The sequence below is a fragment of the Polyodon spathula genome, chromosome 15, assembly GCF_017654505.1.
Source record: "Polyodon spathula isolate WHYD16114869_AA chromosome 15, ASM1765450v1, whole genome shotgun sequence".
Classification (NCBI taxonomy): Eukaryota; Metazoa; Chordata; class Actinopteri; order Acipenseriformes; family Polyodontidae; genus Polyodon; species Polyodon spathula.
The window spans coordinates 8,922,707-8,947,253 of record NC_054548.1 but is presented as its reverse complement, the minus strand read 5'-3'; the positions used below and the strand labels follow the sequence as shown (position 1 = coordinate 8,947,253).

At 37.2% G+C, this 24,547-nt stretch overlaps 1 protein-coding gene across 3 annotated transcripts in view; it reads right to left on the bottom strand.

Moving 5' to 3' along the window:
- The window catches only part of LOC121327906 (methyltransferase N6AMT1-like), a 44,532-nt gene extending 29,042 nt beyond the window's left edge, over positions 1–15,490 (bottom strand). Inside the window, exons 1-2 of one of the 3 annotated variants that reach the window (XM_041272236.1) lie at positions 15,424–15,490; positions 9,798–9,862 (exon numbers count right to left, since the gene is read on the bottom strand). In XM_041272236.1, the coding sequence (XP_041128170.1) occupies positions 9,798–9,828 (31 nt within the window). In that variant the 5' untranslated portion in view covers positions 9,829–9,862; positions 15,424–15,490. Of the gene's footprint in view, positions 1–9,797; positions 9,863–10,224; positions 10,813–15,423 lie in introns of those variants that run through there. The other 2 variants (XM_041272235.1, XM_041272237.1) reach the window with 2 other exon arrangements.
- Between the last annotated feature and the right edge of the window lie 9,057 nt (positions 15,491–24,547).

Genomic DNA, 24,547 nt, shown 5'->3' with positions numbered 1-24,547 from the left:
GGAGAATGCATGATCCAGCCTCCTGTTACAGTAACACATCTTATGTAAACGGGCTGATCCTCACATGATTGGTGCATTATTTATGCAAATACATCCATGCATCAATATAAAAAATCTGTATCTCCCTGTTGCAAGTCAGTTTTCACCACCCAGGGAGAGACAGCAGATCTGGTATTACTCAGTAGTCTTTCAGTAGTAGGCAGGTGTGTCAGTATGCACAAACTTAAATGCAGGTACATGCTAATATGGACGCAAGATTACTATTAATGATCCCACATTTGTTAAAACTAACACACACATGCACATACATTCTATTGCCTGGGGTAATATCCAATTCTAAACTGATAAATTACATCTAATAAACTGCCTTGCAATTTAATTTAAATTATCAATCACTCAAGGATTAGGATTTTACAGCTGTTATCAGTATGAGAAATGACATGTAACTTGTTTGAAGTGCCCTGTTCTTGAAGTTCAAGAACATCTGAGACCAGATACTTTACAATACAGTTTTTAATTGTTTTTTTTTTTTTTTTTTTTAGGAATAATGGTCTTAACAATAATACCTATTTCCGCTGCTTGTATACTTAGTTGGATAAATATACATATTTTTAATGCTGGTTGAGGTTTGTGGGCGTTTCACAGTTCACAACTTCTTGGGCTATTTTCTGTTTACAGTTGCTGACTCAGAGACTTTAGTATGGCTGAAGGTGTTCCTCTTGTAGCCACAGACATGTAATGTAAGCCTGTATCTTGGAGGTCATTCAGTTGGATTTGGAATGGAATGCGCCCGTGGTGTTACCTGGCAATGTAAACACTGCCTGCTTGATGTGCCTTCCTGTCTGCTGCCACATTTTAGGAGCCAAAGAAAAATCAGATCAGCATCCCTGGTCTCCATGGCACTCTTCGCAGGCGCCTTTTGGTCAAGAATGCAGCACCACCAAGCCAGTCCCGCAGAATTTAGCTGAGTTCGCACAGGAAAATAGCTCAATTATTTCCATCTTTATACATGTATATAAAAAAAAAAAAAAAAGAGTAAAATGAATTCATTTCCTTAAGTGGTATTACCTTTCAAACAAGGGCTATATGGCCTTCAATAAAGATTTCTTTTTAAGAAAAAGAACCTTTGACAAACCACCCCAACAAGCAAGATTATCTGGATAATTTTCTTATTTCTCAATTTTGTGATTAATGTGATACTACAAAGTAAGAGCACTAGAGCTGTCTTTCTAGAACACTAAGTAAGGCTATAGTGAAAATCCACAGAATTTAGTAAAAAGCCAATATCGGAATACTATTTGAAAATTGAATTAAAAATATATACTTTGGGTTAGGCTTGCAAAGACTCTTATGTTGTTTCTTATTCATATTAGAATTGCTATAATTTTGCTATAAAAAAGGCAGATTTTGAGGAAACAGCTTTAAGAATATAGGCCTATATGTTAAAATTGTAATAGTAAATTCCCCTTATATGTTATTTGCTTATTAGGGTTACAGAAAAAATGTGTTTGAACTTTCCGATCATTTAAGTCATGTGTCTTGATGGGATTGTAAGTAACGTTTGTCTATTTGACCTTAGAATGCTTAATGTTTTGAAGACATGGATAAATTAGTGCATGTAAGCAAGGGAATTGAGGTGGTGGTGGTGGTGGGTGGTCATAATCTCTGATTGGCCAGAGATCAATCACAGCCTTCGATGGGGCTGCTATGAATCCATTCTCTGGAGGGTCTCTTCTTTTGAATGCAGAGCAGCTTTAATAGAACAGTGATGAAGAAGTCTTACATTTCGACTGTGTTCGACATCACAGGATATTAGATTCCAGCTCTCCAGCGCCTCATTTAAAATTGAAAATGGAAAGAAAGCTGGAGGAAATTCAGAGGTTTGGGGGACAGGTTTCTGATAACATTTGCATCCTCTGCCAACTTACATATGCTGAACTTGTGCCAACTGGGTCAAGCTTGTTATCATACATATAAGCTATCACCCTGGTACAATAAAAGTGCATAGAAAAGTAAACAGTGTATGGAAATAGATATCTAGAAATATTTGTTTTGGAAGAAAGCCAGAGAAAAAAAATATATAGATGGTATTTTGCTTTCATACTTTCAAATGTTTAAAATGTTCTGTCTAGTCATTGGAAACTTTTTCTACACTTGGCATGGCCACTAAAACAGTAAGATTAGTATTTACTGAGTCTGGTTCGAAGGGAAGCAAGGTACAGAGTTTAGATGTGTGCTATGCTTGGTGCCTGAAAAGCACTTAAACAACAAATAAAAAGTGCAAAAAAAATGTAAAGGACAGGCAGGAAAACTGAGGAAGGAAGGTCTTTTAGGAGAAAATGCATGTGCACGTTAAAATAAGAGAATAAAACAAACGTATTATTTTGATTTGATTACAATATCAGCAATATACTATCAGAATAATAATTAAAAAAAAAACTGTTTATGTATATACAGCATATAAATATTTTTAAACTATTTTGAATGTATTTTCTCTGTCTTTTCAAAAGAAAGTGTCAAGACAGCGGCTTCCAACAATATAGCTGCTTTAGCTCCAGAGTGACAGAGTCCTATGCAAAACCATTTTGCAACATATTTTATATTATATTTATAGCTTATCTCAAAGCTATAAACACAACAGGAGCAGCTGCTGGATATGTATTACATGTTCAGATCCAGCTGTATAGCTTCATCATACTATAGAACTTGACACATTGGATGTTGTGATTACCATTTTCTCTCTCTTGTTGTATATTGTATAAACAGTCCTGGGATAATTTCCAAAACTCAGTTTTCTGAAAAAGCATGTGTCACAAGGATGGCTTGAACAGCAAGTGTGGTGACGTCAGAACCAGCAAGCAGTACACAGCAGACAGAGGTATTGACCTCAGCAAGCCAATATATATCTACACACTCATAAAGGGGCAGACACCTGGTGACAGCATGTCATTTATTAGATTAGTGTTCATCGCACAAAAGTGTAGGCAATGGTCTCTGATTGGCAGTCACTGGTAAATGTTTGGAAATAAATAGGCAATAAACACACGCATGAGGTCAATAGCAAGACATTAAAACTCAGAAACCAGCAGTCTCACATCTGTCTACATAAATTGTTTCAAGAAACCTTTAATTGGTTTAACTCTCCTCAACCAACAGATGACGTTGGAAATGAATAATTATTGATGCACTTTTAATCATGGCAAGGAATCCTGCAGTGTAAGATGCTGAAATGTAATGGTATTTTGAAACTAGATATTGTGTTTTTCCTGCACTGACATACAGTATTAGCAAATGTACTGATTTGATATTTGCGTAGATATTGACATGCAATGCTTGTAATTGTCAGTAAACAGTAAGTACCACTTTCTTTCCATCTTCATAACATATTTAAGCCCGGGAATAAGTCTGGTTGCCCTTCAGTGGACTCTCTCCAAAGCCACACTTGATTAAAGGTTTTAAAATCCTGAAAGGGATCAGCAAAGTCAACACCATCCAATATTTGAAAGCTATCTGGATGTGGGTTCAATAAGCTAGTAGGGAATGGACTGGCTCTTCTATTGTTCTTATATACATTTTAACAACATTAAATCAATAGCAAGCGCTTGATGCAGATGTATATCCACATAGAGGATGTTCACAGTAGCATGTCAGTAGGCAGTAGGACAATAGGTTTACAGAACTGCCCACTGTAGCTGAGGGGCACTGGTAGCACACAGGTCATAGAGCCTATTTACTGCTTGCTTGCTCAGTGAACACTGCCTCATAACATGCGTCAGAGTGGAGGGAAAGAGCTCACTCTTCAAATGGAAAACAGATTTTTGAAACCCAGCACTTTCCAATTTCAGAAAAAAAAACAAAAAAAAACCTGTCCAATTCTGTAACTGAAAAAAACAGGCGCTGGGGCAGGCTCTCTTTCCAGTCAGTGATGAAAAACCTGATGCTAATGGATTAAGAGTACATGAAAATGATTGCGTCAAGGCACAGTTTAAAGGCCTACCATATTAAGCTACAGTAAAACCTGTACAATCCGGCTTCACTTAGGACACTTAGGAAAATTGGACTGGATAACATAGTTACTGCAAAAAATCTAATACTGTACCTAAAAAAAATAAAAATTAAATTAAATGCCAAAACAATTTGAGCAGTTTAAAAATAAATAAATATGTATGAATGTACATACACTGTATAATAAACACAATAACACCTCAACAAAATCTTTACCTGTTTAAACCATTCCCATAGAAATGTAGGGAGAGTTGGTGTTTTAAATACCCAAATAATATAGAATATAGAATATTACTAAATCATACTGCATTCTTTATCAATCAGTTTGCTAAATATACATTCATCCTTCAATTAGAATTCATAGCAAATAGCACACATTAATTTATTCTTAAAAACAGCACCACCTCCTCTTATTCAGTTCCATAGATCGCTTTGATTATTTTAGCTCTGTTTATCTGGTAATTTACTTTTGTTATGAAGCAACATGACACACCCCTTTTACGTTTCACAACGTCAACCTTTCTGCAACTATACATTTATTACATTCCCCAAGTATAGTTTCTACAGTTCTTTTCAATTCTTTAATTCAATTAGAGAAAACCTTCATTTGCATCCGCAGCGTTGATACTGTGTGTGATGACTCAACGGGGCGGTGTCCTTTCAGGGTTTTGCTTAATAAAGGAGCCTCTTTTTAAGCCATTTAAACAATATTTGAGTTTTCTTCCAAATGTACTGAATCATTTAGGGTGTTTTCTGGATGTTACTTACAGCTGGCAATTCCATTTGTTTTCACTACTCACCCCTTCTCTAACTGACTAGACAATCTCAGAACAAATGTTCTGGGTGAATATTACCTTGTGATTTGTTACTGACATAATACACAGATATTTATACAACGTAAAACATTAAAATAAACAGGCTTACCTGGCTGCTCTGAGGTGTTGTTTCAAGCAGAAGCTTCACCTGAGAGCAGCATGATGTCCTGCTTTTATACTGGCCACACAAAGAAAATTACTTTTCATTGTAACCTTGACTAGTTGCAAACATGTCTCTTTACTATAACCAAATTGAAGCACCCATTTCAGAATGTAGAGCGTTAGCCAAAGTAACATGAGGCCGCAAACGTTATACTGTTGCTATGGAGATGAGGCCAGCTTGCCTCCATCTCATTTCTTTATCACAAATTCCAGGCTATGACATTTTAATTATAAAGATGTTTGACCTTTAAATAACATGTTATGTTAAGCGTGAATAAATGGGAATTCATGTTATAATTTTTATAACCTACAATTTTATTTTATAGTTTATTAGATCTGTACAAATAAATAAAACACTGGACCAAGCAAGGTATTATAATTTAAAATAACCGCATCCACTAGAATGTTGAACACCCAATTTTTAGTTTGCACTGTCCCTGCAGAGGGCTGTGTCTGTTTATCACTCATTTTTGGTCAATGTAAGCCAGCTCCACCTTTCACAATAAGCCACCGAACAAAAGATACGCCAGGACTGCTGGGGCTTTTTATATCACAGTGGTCACGGGTAAGTCTTGGACATTATTGTGAACATTAAATTATTGCTCACAGTACATGTAGTTTGCACACTATGGTATGTAAATTAGCCAAGTAGTGTGCATGTAAATGAATGCGTTCTATGTTAGTAAATGGGACAGTAAACTTAGATTTATGGTGCACATTGCAGCTACATTTATGCCCTTTCATAAATGAGGCTTATTGAGTACAAAACTACACTAATAAAACTTAGATACTGAGATAGGCTGTTGCAAAGGCCAAACTATATCAATAAGTCTCGCACGGGAAGTGTTTTCAAGACAGGGGTAATGTGCTGTCCAGCCCATGTATTTGTTAAAATACGAGTGGAAGAGTGCACTCATAACCCCGGTCATGACAAAAGTATTAACTAATCGCATCCTCCGAAATCCAGCAGGATCTAAGTCTGGCTTTATTTCTAAGATGAAAGAATGACTTTCTAGTAATATTGCAATTACAATGAGCAAAAGTAAGCTCTGGGTCTAAAACGACTCTCACACTGTTCTGCTAAGATCATATATTATATATAATAGATATATATATATATATATCTATATATATATATATATATATACTATAAATAGTAATAGTTCAACATTTTTTTAACAGAAATAAGTTTCACATTGTAGACGTTATGTCCGACCGTCGGTTCATTGACGTTTCCAAAGTCTATCAAAGTACTGGTTTATTTGAGACACGTAGTAATTGTATTGTCGTATTAACATTTTAGATTAAGATGCTATCTAATTCTAAGTCTCTCAAGATATATCATATATATATATATATATATATATATATTATATATATATATATTATATATATATATATATACGCATGCAGAAGAGCAAAGGTCCAAGAATGGAGCCCTGAGGGACCCCAGATGTTATTTCCCTGGTACAAGAGGAGAATGTATCTAGGGACACAAATGTTTGTCTATTTGTAAGATAAGATGTAAACCATTCCAAGGCAGTACTTTTCTTAACTGCACTCAAATGTAATAAAATCTATCAATCAATCTGACAATGTGGAAGATCATCTGTATTTTGAAAGTCACAGATTATGCTCCTCCCTACAATGACTCTGATGCTCTGAATGAAACGAATGGCTAGTGTAGAGAACAAAAAAAAAAAAAAAAAAAACCCAGCAGTGTTGCAGTTTGTTAAATTTTCCAAGCAAAGTTACAGGGGCTTTGGAATATTATGCTTATGAAAGCAATGTAAAGATTCCCCTAAAGTTAATAAAGAAAACAATCGGTAGCCCCAGACACATTATAAGGAAGGAAACAGTCAAGGTGCCCACGTCTAAGGCCCAGCTGTTCTTTTGCTTTAAAATCGATGAACTATAAGGAAGTGTTTAACTACCTAAAATCAATTACCGCCAGGAAGTTCCAGCTGACTTTGATCTGCATTTTTTCAGCCTGGTAAACTGATACGATAATCAAGCCCCACAGGGCATTCAATACCGTAGATCAACATGGGTCCTGAATAGGCTTAGTCACATGAGCAGAAAGGAATAACTCGTTAAATAATTAATGAGCTGGCAGGATTACACAGGTACAGTAGTTCAAGCTGATTCAATCAAGTCCCATGTGTCTCTGCCTAATTCTCTATATACTTTAAACAAAGTAAAAAATAATGCTGATGGTAATGAACACAGAGGATAAGATCATCCAAGTGAATGTTTGCAGCATTTCGAATTAGGAAATACTACCCTCCACTGTGGGCATTAACTGCTATGTAATTGGCTTCTGCAGTTAGGGGGGGTTCTAAGCAAAACGCCTTCCCGCTCTATAAAGAGTTATTCCACTTGGTTACCTGATTGATCCCAAGGAGTTTCTCTTGATTTATTTATTTATTTATTTTGCTTTCTTCATTGCAGCCTTCCTTTCTACACAATAGAAGATAGAAGATAGAAGTGGAAACATTGTGTTTCTGTATCTTTTTAGGGCCTGCATGTAATCTGCCTGAATGATTCACAGGTCAAATTCCAGCTATAAAATGCCCTGCCCTAAAGGTAATCTGCAGAGGCAATGTGCATGTCTATAAGCATAGCAAGTTGCTAAATTACTGTGCAGATTTACCAGTGTAAGATTGCATAGGTATAAAGTAACAGCAGTTAAAGTACAACAGTGCAAACTGTTCTTCTCTGTAGTGAAGGTTTTAAAGGGTGTAGGCTTATGCCTGTTTCTGGCTGCCATTGCTGTTCACTGTTCAGCATTGTATGGGTTTCATTACTCTCAATTGATCTCCTGAAAGATACTGTAGCCTAGTGATTGCCTCTTGTTTATTTTAAGTATGGCATGTACAGTTTCAGTGCTGCCTGTGGCTGCACGCTGATTGTGTTAGTTAGCTGTCAAGCCAGGGCCCCCTTGTCGGCCTCAATATGTTCTCATCACATCCTGCATGTTTTAATGAAAAATAAAAAACACATGTTGAAATCAAAATAACACCAATTATTAGAATTGCACTTGTGGCAAAGCCAAGATTGTAAAAAGATAAGGTTGTTTGTTTGAAAGGTTTTCCAAGTTCACAATTTAGTTGCTCCAGTTTAATGATGCTACACAAGAAAAGAACCTGAAACGCCTGAAATGTGGCATGCAGCCCTCACCTGCTTTTTTAATTTCTGGAATGTAGACGATACATAAAGTTACTTTTACTGGACCACTGGATCCCCCACACTCAAATGTATTTTGTTTCTTCTTTCATGCAAAATGTTGTATTGTATCAAAAGACTTACAATTATTTATTTGTACATGCTCCTTCTACAGATAGATACTGGTATGTAACTGGTCTGTTCAATATGTAAGAGTAAGAATAAAGGTGATCTGTCCTATGTTTTTTGGAACTGTTTTAAGTAAGCCTGTTTACTCAATTCATCACTTCCTCTTCCTGTATATCAAGCACTGTTTGTAATTAATTAATCTTAACTATTAATAATGAAACCAATACTGAAAGACTGGAAGTTCCCTGCTGTCCCCAATTCTAATTCGTTTTGCAGGAAGAAAAGAGGAAGGAGACTCTATTTATCCAAGAGGGCAACACTTCTGATTAATCACAGGAATTCAGCTGCACTATATTTTATTTGATGCTTGTGAATATGAAGCTAAAGGAAGGTGAAGGATGATTTTACAAGCATGCCCCATTAGACAAAATGCCCAGGTATTTGGAAAAATTTAAAATATTTGTTACATATGAACATACAGTAGGAAATTTGGAGAGAGCATGTTGCCATATGAAAATTTCAGGGTTGTGGTTTAAAGCAAGTTCAACAGTGATTTAACTGCTCCTTCCTGCTAGTTGCTATGCTTTGTAACAGCTTTGTTACTCTTGTCGCCTTCACAGACTCAGTCACTCTGCATAGTAAATTAAAAACATTGTGGTACCACAAATTTGTTTTCTCATTATTGATTTTGTATGTATCTGATGAGTAACAATAGGATTAATAAGCAACAGATCTAAAGGTTAACTGGGATACCCCTAGTGATTAATTCACCTGTCTGAAAACCTGTCATGTTAAAGAAATACACATACCATCTACACAGGCTATGTTTACAGTGACTTCGGGCATTCCGAATGGAACGTTGTTTTTATAGAATTTTGATGTTATCATACCATCATGGTATTATATTTTTCTAGATTTTGGCACAGAGCGATTTTAGTGCTTCCCCACTATTTTCAAAATTACATTCTTCGGAATTTCAAAACATGCATCTCTGAGTAATGTCAAAACAGGTTAATATGTTTACACTGTGCATTTTTAATACATATAAACGTTCGTATCTATTAACCTTCTCAGCTAAAAATAAATAAATAAATGTAATTAGCAGTAGCGGTAGCATGTTGACACAACTTTAGCACAGCACATATAAGAAATCCCCTTTGTGCTATATGAGGGAATCTTAATAGAAACATGTAACTATCATTGGAGATATAGAAAAACAGAGAACAGTAGAATGATCCAGTTATATTTGCTGTAACCCCAGATGCCCTCTAATAGGTAAAATTAGAGCATTTCTGTAATATCATTCTAAATCATCTTACAAAGTCTTTGTAAACTCCCCTTTTAGTGCAATGTGTGTTTCATTATTGGTACGTTCTTATGATGTATTCTACAGGAAATATTAGCATAGCCCATCCTTAATTACCATAAAATTACATCCCTGGCGTGGCACTTAAGTTTGTTGTAAACCCATGTCAAAATAAAAAAGGGTTTATTACCATTGTTGTAATATTTGTTTCTTACCTAAGAAAATCTGCATTCTTACATTTTTCATGGTCTTCACTGTTTTAAATGTTCTTTTGGGATGCCTGTGATGCAAAAAAAAAAAAGTTTGTTTGAAAAAAAAAAAGAAAAAAAAAAGTTATTCACACCCGATTTTTATTGTTAAGATAATTGTCTGTTGTGTAATTAACACATGAGACAGAAATTTCAGTTGCACACCCCCTGATCAAACTGCCTCACATTAGAAATGAAGCTTTTAGTCTTTTCCAAAATGGACCTAGTTGAAAAAGTAAGCAGATACAGCAACAGAAAATGATACAAACATAATAGGATATTAAACTGATAATATATTTAATAATATAACAATGTAGATGATGTGAAGTAAGCCTTTAAATTATGATACAAGGCAGTTTTGCTTTACATTTTTTTTAGATTATAAAATAATTACTTGGCATTGAAGACAGCCCTTGCAGTGTAGCCTCATCCAATTTAATGAACTAAACTCCACCCGAGTGTGCGTGACACTTTTAATAGATTTACTTTTATTTCAGTTTCTTGGCATTCCTCTTAGAAAGCAGCCTGTCTGTCTTTTGGAGATTCTGTCATAACATGTATAAATGAAATAGCTTAGCATATTGATTTTCCATGGATCACACCAGCTAGTTCAGCTCTGCAGATCAATTCTATGCCCAGGATGAAAAAGTTTGCGGCAAGCTACAAGTGACAAAACAACAGTGCTACTCCATTTAAACATAAATTGTCAAGTTGAAGACCTTTGATTCCTGATTAATGAGCATGATAAACAAAGCAGACGCTTTTAGTCCTGTTTTTGTTTTGTTCTGTTCTTTCATATCCTCTGACTGTTGTTTTACCATTCCCTGCCTTGTTCTGTTTGCCGCAAATGAAAAGCAGCAGACAAGTCCTTGGCAGTGACATAAGCATAATGCAATAATTTACTGTAACTAAAGAGTCCAATATAAAAAAAAAAAGATACATAGTTAATCATCTTTGATGAGAATGGTCTGAACCACTTCCTAAGTGAGCATGTAAACTTGTAGTGCACATCATTTGAAGTGCTCCCAGGTGGTGTCAGGGAGTCTAGTGTGTCTCTTATTACCTGACTGCATAACGACATGTTTCCACAAGTGACGCATGTGCCTTGGTACAGAGGAAGGAAAACAGTGACTAAAACCTTACACAAGCATCAGCAGCAGGGCATCGCCAATTCAGCACCACAGCTGGAAATTCATTTTGGCATTTATTCAAAATTGATGGTTTTCAGCTTGGATGAGTACATTCTTAATTCAAATGCAGATAGACTTGTAGCATAACTGATTATATATTAGCTGCCCATTCACACTCAGGTCAAGTGAGGGGTGGGTAGACAGTGTGTGAAACCACATCAAGGCTTAAGCACATTTCCGTGCATAGTGCAAAGAACAGCTGCAATGTTACAGCTGTGTCCCTCACACAATATAGAGGTTGCGACAGATGATAGAATTCAAGGTTCAGAGACCAACCTGTTGTGTGCTGTGAAGCCATTTCTTGAAAATGTAACATCTGTTACATTGAATAACTCCACAATATAATACAGTACTTCTAGACAAGCCCAGGTCTTTTGATTACTAAATTCTGTGTATAAGAATAGACCCATCATCTGTGCAAAACAATGTTTGTCTTGCCATGTGACAGAAATACAACGATTCTTGGTAGTAAATCTCCCTCACTGACCTGTGAGGGCGCTAAGCAGCGAGAACAGAGTTCTTTGAATGGTCTGGTCTGACAGTTCTTTCTCAGGGTCGGGAAGTCAGCCAGTCTGGCAGAAGGTGAGACTCTGCAAGAACGCATTGACCCGGAAGGGAAACGACGTGGTAGCCACAGATTGGAGAGGCGGTTGCAGTCATTTACCAAGGGATCATGTGTGACAGCATAAAAAGGGATGGAGAATCATAATCTGTTCCTTCGCTTTGGTTGGTATTAAGTAACCTGGAAAGACCTGAATTGTTGTTGGATAATCGTGAGTGTTTGTTTTGTTCTGTCTTATTTGTTACGTAATATATTATTATAGCTAACACGTTCCGGAGCTGTCGCCAGAGGCCAGCACAAACCCGAAACAGCACTGCACCTCTATCACAACCACTAGCACTAATTCACGCACTAACAGACTTGTGTATGTGTTTTGGGTTTTGTGTGGGTGTATAATAAAAACAGGATTATTATTTGCGGGGCAACACCAAGATTATAATTTAAGTAATATCCGTCGCTGTATTACTTACCTCCATTATTATTTACTGTTTGTTTTGCTGTCAGGCACTGGACTTAAAAATAAATAAAACAAACCTTTTCATCTGGATTACAATAGTCTGGATCACAAATGCCTGTTCTTTAATCACTTGCACCTGCACACTATCAACCACTTTGTCACATGTCATTATGCCAATATCTACAACTTAACAATTTAACAAACAGACCATTTTCATCAAATGACCTATGCCAAAAGAGATATTTACGGAACAGCCAATTGAATCCACCTCAATTATGCTTTAGTTCCTCCCATCTGTAAAACTGTTTAAATTATATTAATGCCTCAAACAAGACCTAGTCATCTGAAATACACCAAATGTACAGAACAAAAACTTTGTAGCCCAGCTACAAAGACCTGAAGAAGAAAGACAGGGAGAATGACAGGTCACATTGGGACCACACATCTCAGGACTCTTAATCCCATGTATAGGGTAGGCAATTACAAAAGTACAGAAGCCAGAATTACTGGACAGGCTGTCTGAAATAGAAATCCCAATAAACGCAAAACTGTATAATCCTATTAGATGAAATTTCAGGATAAAGAACACAGTCACCTGAGAAACATAATTGCTTGAGCCAGAATCAAAAGACAAATGACAGTATTTTCAGAATTAGCTTCAAACAGTAGAAACATGATTTCAGCACTCATCTTTGATTTCATAAGGTGAGTTGTTGGGCAACATATTACATTGCATGACAAATTGCACCCTGTATTGTCTCCAGAATCATTATTTATTTTATATTTAAACCATTTCAATGTATCAATCAAGGGTTATCCAGGATGGGGAATTTGAAGACAGGGCTTATAATCTCTGGACACAGGACAGAAAACCCTGACAAAGGAGCAACAACTTCTCAAGCTTTATTAAATATATACCGTTTCTTGTATCATGTCTGGATTTCAAAGTCATGTGACAGATATTTACCAATAGGCCCACTTAAAAAAACTAAACAATGCATGGTTTACTTCAAGCATTTTAAAAGGAACAAAATGTTTTGAATTCCTGAAGTCATGGAGAGGAAGGAGCAGAAAGAGGCCAAATGTTGTAATCATTGTTAATACTGATACTGGTCTGAGAAAACAAAGGGGAGATGTTGGGCACCTGGCTGAAAATACATTTCTTCAATGGTGTCATCAGCAATGATTGATTCATTCTGAACTAATGTCCTGGGACACTGAGGGAATAGATTAGTGTCGGCATGGGCTCCTATGCATATATATGTTGAATATGCCATAATTATGTAATAAAGCATATGCTATGATGAAAAGCAATGGTGAGCAGATAAAAGGACTCACTTATGAGAAACATGCAGCTAATACCTACAGAGCAGACCATTTTTTATATGGGGTTATTTTGGTGTTCCTTTCCCTGCAACAAAAATAGCTGTGAAGTCTTATATTTTATGCCCAAATATAAGAAAAGCCAAACATATCCCCCCAAAAAACTGAATCATCAGAATCTGAACTTGGACTAGATAGTCCAACTACCTGGTAGTCCCTATCATAAATAAATATGATCCTCAAGATAGTCCCCTCTCAGGAAGTAAAATATCTCAAGACAGACATTACACTGATGATGTTTCTCTTCAGACAGAGTTGGATTCAAATTAAATTATTGCATTATTGCTATTGTAGTGGATTTAAAAAAATACCAGATGACAAAAAAATATTATAACTGTGTGCAATTCTTTGATGCTAACCCTACATACAATTAGCTATCTTTATCACAGCTTGTTTTGTTCTTTGGTACTTGGTGTTTATAATGTAATCATATGGTTAGTGAAAGTTTTACTTTGTAAATCTGTGACTGAGTCCTTAAAGTTGTGGGTGAGGGTAATGAATCTCACAATGCTGATGCCTCTACTTCATAAAAGTTTCCTGCATTTGTCAATATATAATTAACATCTGACAATGAGGTTAAGGATTTCCCAAGCAATGGGTAAATGACCTGGGTTGTTACACTATTTCCATATGTGTACTTCAATTAAAAAATCAGTTTGGAGGAAATGACCAATCCCATTGTTTCTGATGTCATCATTCAGTCAGATATCACCACATCCAGTGGCAGTTGCCAAGGTGATGGGGTCTCTAGGGGAAGTCCACCTCTCAACTGTCTCTGGTTTTGAAGAGGTGGAAGAACAAGGAGATCTACCACTCTGGGGTGTTTCCATTGATATGCATCATCTCATTTGTAAGGAATCCAAAGCCTAGTGTGTAGTAGCAAGCAGGGGCTAAAACTACCTTTTTGGAATGCAATCGTTTATTTACTGAAAACTAACATTTGGGAAACTGTAGTAAGAGGTTGGGTGCGCCTCATAAAAATACTGTGGTAAACCTTTATAAGGATGACAAATGCTAAAAGGTGAGTGTTTTAACTGCTATATAAAACATAAAGCAGTGCTGTGTAAAATAGATTTCTAGTACTATAGCTAACCCTAACCCAGTTTGTTCTTTTAACACTGTTTACCAGCAAGAGGTACTGTGAATCCGTGGTTCAGTTTTACATCAGCACTCCAAGCTTGTTTTTCTCTCTGCCTGCCAGCACCAAGACAGTTTAATATAGTTGTTGTTGTCAACTATCCCATAAAGATCATTTTTCACGGAGTACAAAACAAGCCGCTGAGTACTTTGTGTGAAAATATTTGAGCATGGATTAGTGTATGTTTATTTTATGAAAGAGAAAAGAGCATGGTATACCTAAATAATGAAAATGAGACAGTGTAATAAAAATAAACTACACCACATAAAGCTAAATAAATGAATACATGAATGATGTATGGTCCATAAAATCAAACTCTCATAACAAATATTACTACAATGCGGTACAGCGATCTTGCCTGACTTGTTAAAGGTTTAGGATGACCACTGCAGTGACTTTCAACAACATGGCTGGTACTTACTGTATCAGTTGTAGATAAATACTAATGTGATTGCTCCCATATATTAACCTGTATTCGACACTCTCCAGTGTTTCATGAGCTTATCGCTAAGTATTTTTTTCCACTCCATGGTATTCTTTGAGAAAGCTTATACTTCATAAAGGAAGACTGGAAACTGCAAAGTATAGTTATACTACAGATCAGCATGATGTATTATATCTGGCCTTGAGTTTACTAATGCTCACAATATAGCAGAGAGGATTTAGGGGGTGTGAAGGTTAGGAGACTGAAGTTCATTCTTAGCCAGACAAATCTTAGGGCATTACCTGGAGGAAACCTTTGCAGGGCCATTACCAGACAAGACCATTAGAAATGACAACACCATGTGTTTGCAACAAATACTACAGTGAACCTGATACAGTTTCACTGAGTTATTAATATGGTATTATGGTACTGAAATTACCAGTATGTATTGGTTCCTACCAGTCAGATACCATTGGTTTGGCAAAACACCTTTGGCTCCATTCTCCCCTTGTGATGATGTCACTGCATTGCCACTGAAGATAATTTGATCTGGAACATAAAACAATTTGATATCTTCATGTGACACAAATTTTGAAAAAATGTAACTGGAAGATGAACTATCACTACAGTCAATACAGCTCATTAATATGAAGCAACATTTTGAAGTATTGATTTTTAATTGCAAGACTACCATGATCCTGTTATCATGCAGTTTCAGAGCAGTTAAACTTCACGGAACTACACTTTGCAATGATGTGTCCTTGTGGTTGAAAATGGAATTAGAAAGTAGTTGTCAGAACTCAATAATGGACAGACTATTAAAGCTAACCTGATTACTAAGAACTGAGATGGTCAGTGCACAGCTCAGCCCCACAATGACCGCACCCAGATGGACAGCTCTAGTTCCTAAGTCCTACCTGCTCTTAACAATCAGAATCCTGGTATTTACCCAAGTTGATGCCACCATAAACAACAAAGGCCATTGATTTTCTTCTGGAACAAGAAACTGCAGCTGGGAACTTTACTGGCAGTGAAATTTGATTGATATTCCCCACTAGATAAGATGGATTTCAATCTGTTTCTGGGTACCAGATGGAGGCTACTCACCTACTTACCGGAATACTGCAGCTGACTCTGCTTTACAGGAAGCTGTGTGCATTGGATAACAGTATGTCCTAACTTTCAGGGGCTGTCCCCAACAGGATCTGTGTCACTGTCTTCCAGCCTGGCAGGAAAGGGAAACACGATTATAATTACAGCACCGCTGGGACAAAGCTTGGGACAGTTATCACTGCTACATAATATTGGATGAGAAACGTGATCCTGCTGTGAAGTGGATTGGATGCTGAGAATTTGCAGTATTGCTGTGAGCGGTATATTAAAACCTGTCTTCACTGAGCAAACCATACTTTTCAGCTCTATTGACAATGAAACAGCTGTATGAGTTCATTTACTTACGCAATGTTCCAGTCAAACATTTCAGTATCTGATTTACACAATATAAACAAAGCAATTAGATATTGAAAACAGTGAATTAGCAAAAGGCTCTTACACAGTAACTTGTATTACATGTACAATGTACTGCCAGCTTTGTGAAATAGTAAGGAAGCACTGTATTTACTTAATGTAAATATATTACCTAGTACAATTTAAAGGAAATATAATATATTGCCTTCTTTTCATTTTTTGATAATTTAGTCAAATGTTTTTTACAGTACCTTGCACACAGACAACCAATCACCTAATAACAGAGCTGTGTGCCCAATTTGTGGTAAAGATACTTGGGCAAAGAGTTCCTGCCATACAAAACTAAAGTTAACCTCTGGAGCTGTATTTATCATGTAAATCCAATCTTCTTAAAAGCACCTACTTACTGTCAGGAGCACACATAACTAGGATTTCAGAGCTGACCGATTACATCTGGATAACGTAGTCCTGTATGCTTAGTTAAAACAAGCCTGATAGTGATTTCAATCTTTCAAGTGAAATAGATCCCAGATGAAAGGGCTGGAGCACTCTGTAACAGGCTATATAAACATGCATACACTGTGCTATGGAGCAGCACTTCATCTCCCTGTGCAGATCCCTGTTACCTCAACCTTGAGGTATGTGCTAAACTGGAGACTGACATTTCCCTAACAGAAAGTTGACAAATGGCTGGCAAACATGCTCCCTGCACTTTGTAACCTGTGTAGGGCCACGAGTTCTATGACAGCGTCTTAAATCAACCTGAGAGTTTCTCTCTCCTTTGACGTCAGCGGTGTGGTGCATGATGCAAGCCTCACTTCTTAGAAAAACAGAAGAGTGGATTGTAGCCTGGGTACGTGAGGAGGGGCTGGCAGGATGATTGCTGAAGGATGGGTAGGAGAGCGTTTCTCCTCCAGAAAGTCTGTCCTCACGAGTGTCTGTACAAACCTAACCTGTTTGTATATGCAGACACAAGACCAGTGTGTGATGATTTACTAACCTCTGGTTCACCGGGTTTACCCCAAAGCTCTAATACTCAACACAAGACAGGGGGTTCTTATTGTGAAGAGACTGTGTCCCCTCAGGACCTGCTACTTTCAGAGGATACCCAAATCTCCAGACCATGAGAGACATTCATGTTGTGTGAGGTCTTTCCCACTTAGATCTGCTATACCGAATAAAATAATATAGTACAAAGTTATAAAACATTTAAATCTAATCCAGCAGGTATCATTTTGTATCATTGTACTTACCTTCCTACCTACCTACCCTAGTTAAGCCAATCAGAGGTGGAATTAGAAACATTTGTTCAAATTGCTTTATTTCATTGTTTAAAATCAAGCTTTTTTGCTTTGTTGTTGTAAAAGATAAGCTATCAAAGCAGTATATTAGCTTCTGGGTGGCGGAGAAGGAAAGCTGTACAAATGCAATTCTGCTGAAATCACAGCAATCAGCAGTGTTCTGCTAAAGGGTTGCAAATCTTATTTTCTTTTGGAATCTGAAATCTGGCACTCGAGCGCAGGCTGGTGCCACATGCCATCGAACAAGCTTTACTCTATATTCTCTGAAATAACAAGGCTGAAACAAACTGCAGACTCTGCAACTAGAACAAGGTTATAGGGTCTAATCTTTTCTATGTTATATCTTCTGCTCTTCTTAAACTTTGATAACTGCTCACATGCCATCTTCAACATCTGATAGGGCTAACTGGGGCCCATATGTGTTATGTAATATTTTATGATAGATCTCTGCATAAAATAAACCTTTACATATACAGTACTTAAGATGCCCTGGGGGCTGGGTGCATCACAGGGTGCATGCAGTAGCTAGACAAATCCCACAACTTGTTTTTTTGTCTTTTAGCCGAAAACTACAAGTTTCAAAATGAACTCCTGCTTAACACAACCACAGAAGTTTGTTTGCAGCAAGACAAAGAGAGTGATTCCCAGCCAAAGCCACAAAATCTTCACCACCATTCTCTTTGCTGAAGCCTGTTCCAGTAGGGGAGTCCCCATCCAAGGCTTAGGGTATTGCAGAGAGGTGTGTATAATGTACTGGGTCATTTGGCAATATGCCAGAGACGAAATAATGCTGTAGCTTCAGGAAACAGACAGTGTGTAACATCTAGTTTGTGTTTAGCTGAGCTCAGCGCTTGTTTTTCTACCAAACAGTCTGGAAATACCCACAAACCAAGGCAAGTCTCTTTGATCTGTGAGGTACACACCACCACGCTGTTTTTAAAAGCATGGGAATATTTAATTTATACTTCAAATCTGGCACTGAATAGCTTTGTTTTTTATGCCTTTCCTCTAAGGTTATTTTTGTTTTTACCCTACTGATACCACAGGCTATAAAACAGCTACACCCCTTTTTTGTAACACATTCCTCACATCACAAAGGTCCACCTCTAATAACAATCACATTCCAACAACTGTGATCTTGTCATATTTGTGCTGCTAGGGCCACCGAGAGCTTCTATGGGCCCAGAGAAAGGATTGGTATGTGAGCCACGTTATCTCAGTCCCCCCATCATGCTCCTAAAGAATGGAAGCTTAAACCGGCATATATGGTACTATATTTATTAGACAAGAATAAATTTCAGAATTTCTTGAGACGGACAGACTTGGATACGTTCAATTTGTTCACTGTGGAACAGAAACAGATTTTAGTTTTTTTGTGAATTCAGTTTGTTCTATTTTTCTGTTCTAGTATCATGGATGACAATGATTTGAGGATGCTGTTGTTTGTGTTTTGTGATGATTTGTTTTTCGGTAAGAACATTTATATTATATGTAATAAAATATACATTAATAATATTATTATGGGTCAAATATATCCAAAATCTCATTATACAGTACAGACTCTGGTTCCCGGAGAGCTCCTTTCTCAGCACTGGCTCCTTCTATTACCAGGAATCTTCAAACCACAGTTCATCCAGGCTAACACTTTCCAATTCCAAGAACAAAACCCCGACCCAGTTTCTGCAGTGCTCTGTTTCAGAGACTTGCAGAATAAACCAGGTCCAGAAGCATGACTGAAGGCATGTATCTCAAGAGCAAAGATGTGCTGGAAGCAGTGCTCCAGAGGAGGTTTTGGGTCTGGGAGTAACTTACCCTCTAATTTTAACAGTGAGAGAGTAAAATGTATTTTCAGGGGGTAAAATCAACATTACCTTGAAGTCATGAGTAATCTAGATGAATATTGTACAATTGTTAATGGCAATGGAGTAGGCTCTAAAAAAAGAGCCTTCCATTTTAACTGCAATGTTACGTTGAAATACTGTACAAGGTTGCACATTTTTTGGGGGGTATCGCACTGACTATGCAAATTAATTACTTGTATTTTAACATTAAATTGTTAAACTCAGTGAACATGTTCTTTTAGAGGTTGCCTCTGAAGATGGTTACAGTTGGATTTGTAGCTGGACTGGGGTGTTTACGCTTCAACCTGTGTAGCTTCGAATTTTTCTTATTCTTTCTGTAAATGGCTGCAAAGACAACAGGGCTGGCCAGAGATTGGTAAATGTTTGTTGGGTTTTTTTTTTTTTGTATACAGTTTCCTAGTAACTGAAGACACTGTATTCTGGGAGATGTAGTTGTTAGTGGAGGTTTTAGGGGAGGCAGGAGGGGAGGCAGCCAAGCTGTGCAGCAAAATTATTATGTTTAAAATTGTTAAATTTAAATTCTGTGCATATTTCAGATTTTTTATTGCGTAAAAATGGCAGGTACACAGTTTATCTCGGAAGTTCATTTTCGGATCAGAAAATTGGAGAATGTGGATTGAGGCCTTCTGAGGTGCTTATAGCTTTCTTTTGTAGGGGTGTAGGGATGTAGAATCCCTCAGGTTTGGGTAATGTACTACACTTTTTTTAAATCCTCCTTTTTTCTCTCCTCTAGTGTGCATGCCCTTACCAGAATATTTCCTGATTTGTTAGATATTCAAAGGAAATATCCCAAAATGCAGTGAGCATGGAAGTGCTCTAGCTCTTAGCAAAGTTAAGCTCCCTGGCTTGTTTTTAGTCTGGCTGAAGCCCCTTTTACACTGGCTTGATCTACATAAGTCAGAACCTGACAGGACCTGGTGTCATGCGGGTTGGGTATGCGATTTCACACTGCTTTTGATAAAGCAGGGTTGACACCTGGGTGACAAACGCAAGTAAATAATGCATGTATCAATGCCCCAGGAGCAGTTTGTTACAGGCTCTTCCATCCAAGCTTTTCTGGATTGAACAGTCTGCCCAAATGTTGATTGAGAAAATGTTCCTTCATCCCTGCTGCAATCTGGCTCATGGTGTGTCTCACGCAGGCATGGCTGTTTGTTATTGTGTCGGCTCACAAACAGCCATCAAGCATTTTGTCTCGCTCAACCCGGGTCAAAGCGTGTCAACCCACTTCCTGAGTCACTGGGACTCGGGTTATGAGTGCCAGTGTTTCACACTACACTGGATTTTGACCCGGTTAGCTAGGACCGGGGAAGCCATGCCAGTGTAAAAGAGGCTTAGGTTGTACATTGGACTGATTCACTATCTTTTCATGTTCAGGTCACCAGTTATTTTAGGTTCTCAACATGGTCACCAGTAGAATTTAGCTAACATCACTAAACAATACGGCACAATAGTCAGTCTGTGCTAGAGAGACTGAATGGCAGCTATAAGAGGAAACTCTTTTGTGCTTTCCAGCACTAACAACACTGAAGATATTCTTTTCAGGTTTGCTTCTTGGTGTGCAGTAATATTTTGAGCAGTCTGCGATGAAAGATAAGTTAATTAATGTTGTATTATGAGTATGCGCCAAGAAGTTTAATTAAATACACATAAAACGTTGTACAACCATAACTTGAGCATTGAAAATGTTTGCATGCTTACCCACCTACGCATTTGCACACACCCAAACACACGGAAATAAAACTGGGGCTTTCCTCTCGGCTTATCCTGAGGAAGTCATTTAGTTAAAAAGGCCTTGATTCACTTTCCAGTGGGAAGATTGGTCCCTGCTATGCGCATCTCATCTCGGGACAGGGTGGTTCTCTTTGTTCTAGAAACACGCTGAAAAGCTATCAGAGGAGTAAGGTATGGAGGAAAGTTCTGCCCTCTCATTAATTTCTACTGCAGCCTCTGACTCATCGAGACTGACAGCTCCAGCAGACACTGTGCTTTTACATTTATACAGAAGAAAAAAGACAGATTGAAAGATGGATACAATTTTGCCCATAAGCATTCAATTTGTGTTTGAATGTGTTGTTGCTTGTTAATAAATGCTTGATTGACGATTGACCATGATGATACATATTTTTCACAATAAATCCATAATAAAAACGAACAGCAGTGCTTTTAGTAAAGAAAGGTCTTGATAAATAATAATTTAATAATTCAAGTTTATTCACAACTTAAAGACAATTTGCCATAGCATGAACTGTAAAAGCTTTCTACATATAGAACACGTTTAATACTTGAAGCAATACAAAGAACAATGGTCTGACTGCCCTGTCATTCTACATTAGTAATAAACTGCTATTTGTCCAATAAAAAGGTGATTGCATGCTCTGACCCCTACTTGCCTGCCTTCTGAAATTAAAAGGGAATCCCCCCTAGTCATTTGTCATTGTTATTTGTCCAATAAAAAGGGAAATTGCGTGTTCTTCATAGACTCACAGCACAGCAAGTGGAGGTGATTAAATGCCTCTTGTGGCAGCTAGCCCAGGTCATGTGTGTAGAGTGGTAACACTGACAGCAGACACCTTCCCCTGTCTATAGATAATAGGCCCTTTAATAACTCATTAGGCACTGGGAAAGGTTGCCAGTGTTTGACGTCAGACCAGAACAGAAACCAAAACATGGAATGACAGTGAACCTAAGGCGCTATGGCGCTCGTTCTTTATTAAATAATAAAACAAAAGACTTGAACAAACACAAAACAAAAGGGTACAAGGGCCAAACAAACAGACACTAACAAATAGTATGCTGGCTGCAAAACCAGCATACGTAGCAATTGTTTATTTATTTTTCGTAAACTTACGTCCCTCCTCTCACACTCTCTAAAAGCTGCAGGCTTTTATAGAGGTGACCACCTCCCAATTAGCAACAATTAATCAATGAATTAATTCAGGATATGGCCACCTTCTGCACAAGGTTTTTATGAATGGGGATTTTAACCCCATTCATGTGACCGGTCTCACACAATAAATAATAATAATAATATCGGATGGCTTTCGACCATCTGCACAAAACACAAATATATATATATATATATATATATATATATATATATATATATATATATATATATATATATATATATATATATATATATATATATATATATATATATATGAATAGGTATATATACAATATATACATAAAACAGCATATATATATATATATATTAATACAAATAATAATAAAAATACAAATAATATATATATATATATATATATATATATATATATATATATATATATATATATATATATATATATATATATAATATATAGATATATATATTATATATATATATATATATAATATATAATATCTAGTATACATATATATATAGAATATATAGATATATATATATATATATATATATATCCCGGGATAGGGGCGGGACACTCCGTCACAGTGCCATATATGCGCCTTTCTCTAATAAGAGAAGCGAGATAGGTAAGCTTATATTACGGTGGATGAATAGCACAGAGCAACACTGCCGGCCACAATCTTCCCAATAGTATACTTGAGGGTCAAGGCAGTCATTTTGGGAAGGGGTGAGGGATGGGGAGTTGTACCTGTCCCTCTTTGCCCATTAGCTCTCCACATGACAGCTAGGTTTTGGGACACGTCAGCACAATCCAAACCTGTCAGGGTTTGGGGCCTACACACATCTGGGAGATTAGAGTAGGGGTTTGTGTTGGACCAGCAAAGAGCTGTGTGCATGGAAACCAGAAATCTGGTCTACCTATCAAACACATCTCTGCTTACCTCATTACTGGCCCTCCTTCCGAATGAGATCCCGGTCTCCTCCTGCTCACTTAGTGAACCGGATCGAAGGGTCTGGGATTGACATTAAGGGGGATACTAGCAGTGACAGGAAGCACCTGGAAATGACTTTCCAAGAACCCGCCCAGGTGGCTGGAATAGTGAAATGCAAAGATATATGTGGAAGATGTGAAAAAAACTCACTTCTCACACAATTACACAACCCAAAGCTATTCATTTTTAAACATATGTATATTTTCATAATAAATGTGTAATGCATTATGTCACAGGGTTTGTTGCGGAGGTTTAATTGGCCTCCATTATACACAATGTATATTTTAAGTTATTAACCATTGAATACAAAGTAGTTACTGTGAAAGGGCAGGAATAATGAGTAATTAGCATGGTTATTACAGTGTAATAATATGGTTTCTCATGCCTTGTAGTCTAAAGTGCAACCATTTTCCTCTGTCATTATTGGCTTATTTTTTTCAGCACTCTAGCAGTAGGCATCTTTATTATGTAGGCTTTAGATTCTTTTAATTAGACTATTAAAATTTAGTTTTAGGGCTCTAAAAGTTACACAACCCCTGAGAGAGAGAGGATGTAATAAACTGAGGTTCTGTGCTTCCACATACCAGTACTCTTAGTTAATATACTCACTTTAGCCCAACTCTGTCCATTCTCATGCTGGCTCCAGAAAGAATCTAATGTCAAATCACAAACTCATCCTCATCAAACATTTTTGTTAAATAAATGAACAATTTTAACGGTAAAACCAGGCTGTGCCCCAGACAGCTCCTTCCTGCATGTGAGGAAATTTCATCCAACACCAACTCATTTCAGCTGTGCAGTGCTACAGAAACTGTTGATGGAGTGGTGCAGATGTGGTTCTGCCAAGGCAGTTCGGTACATTAATTCTGAAATGCAACATCACAAAGGAGAAACCTTTCTTTTTATTTATTATACTGGTGTCTGTGTTTGAGTAAATAAAGTGAGCAAACCCACAATGGACAATAGTCCAAAAATGTATTATTGTAGCCTATTGATATCCAGGTGCAGATGGTATCCATTACTGATACAAGCAAAACAAAGGTGTGAAATGCACCTCTGGACCATGAAGCCC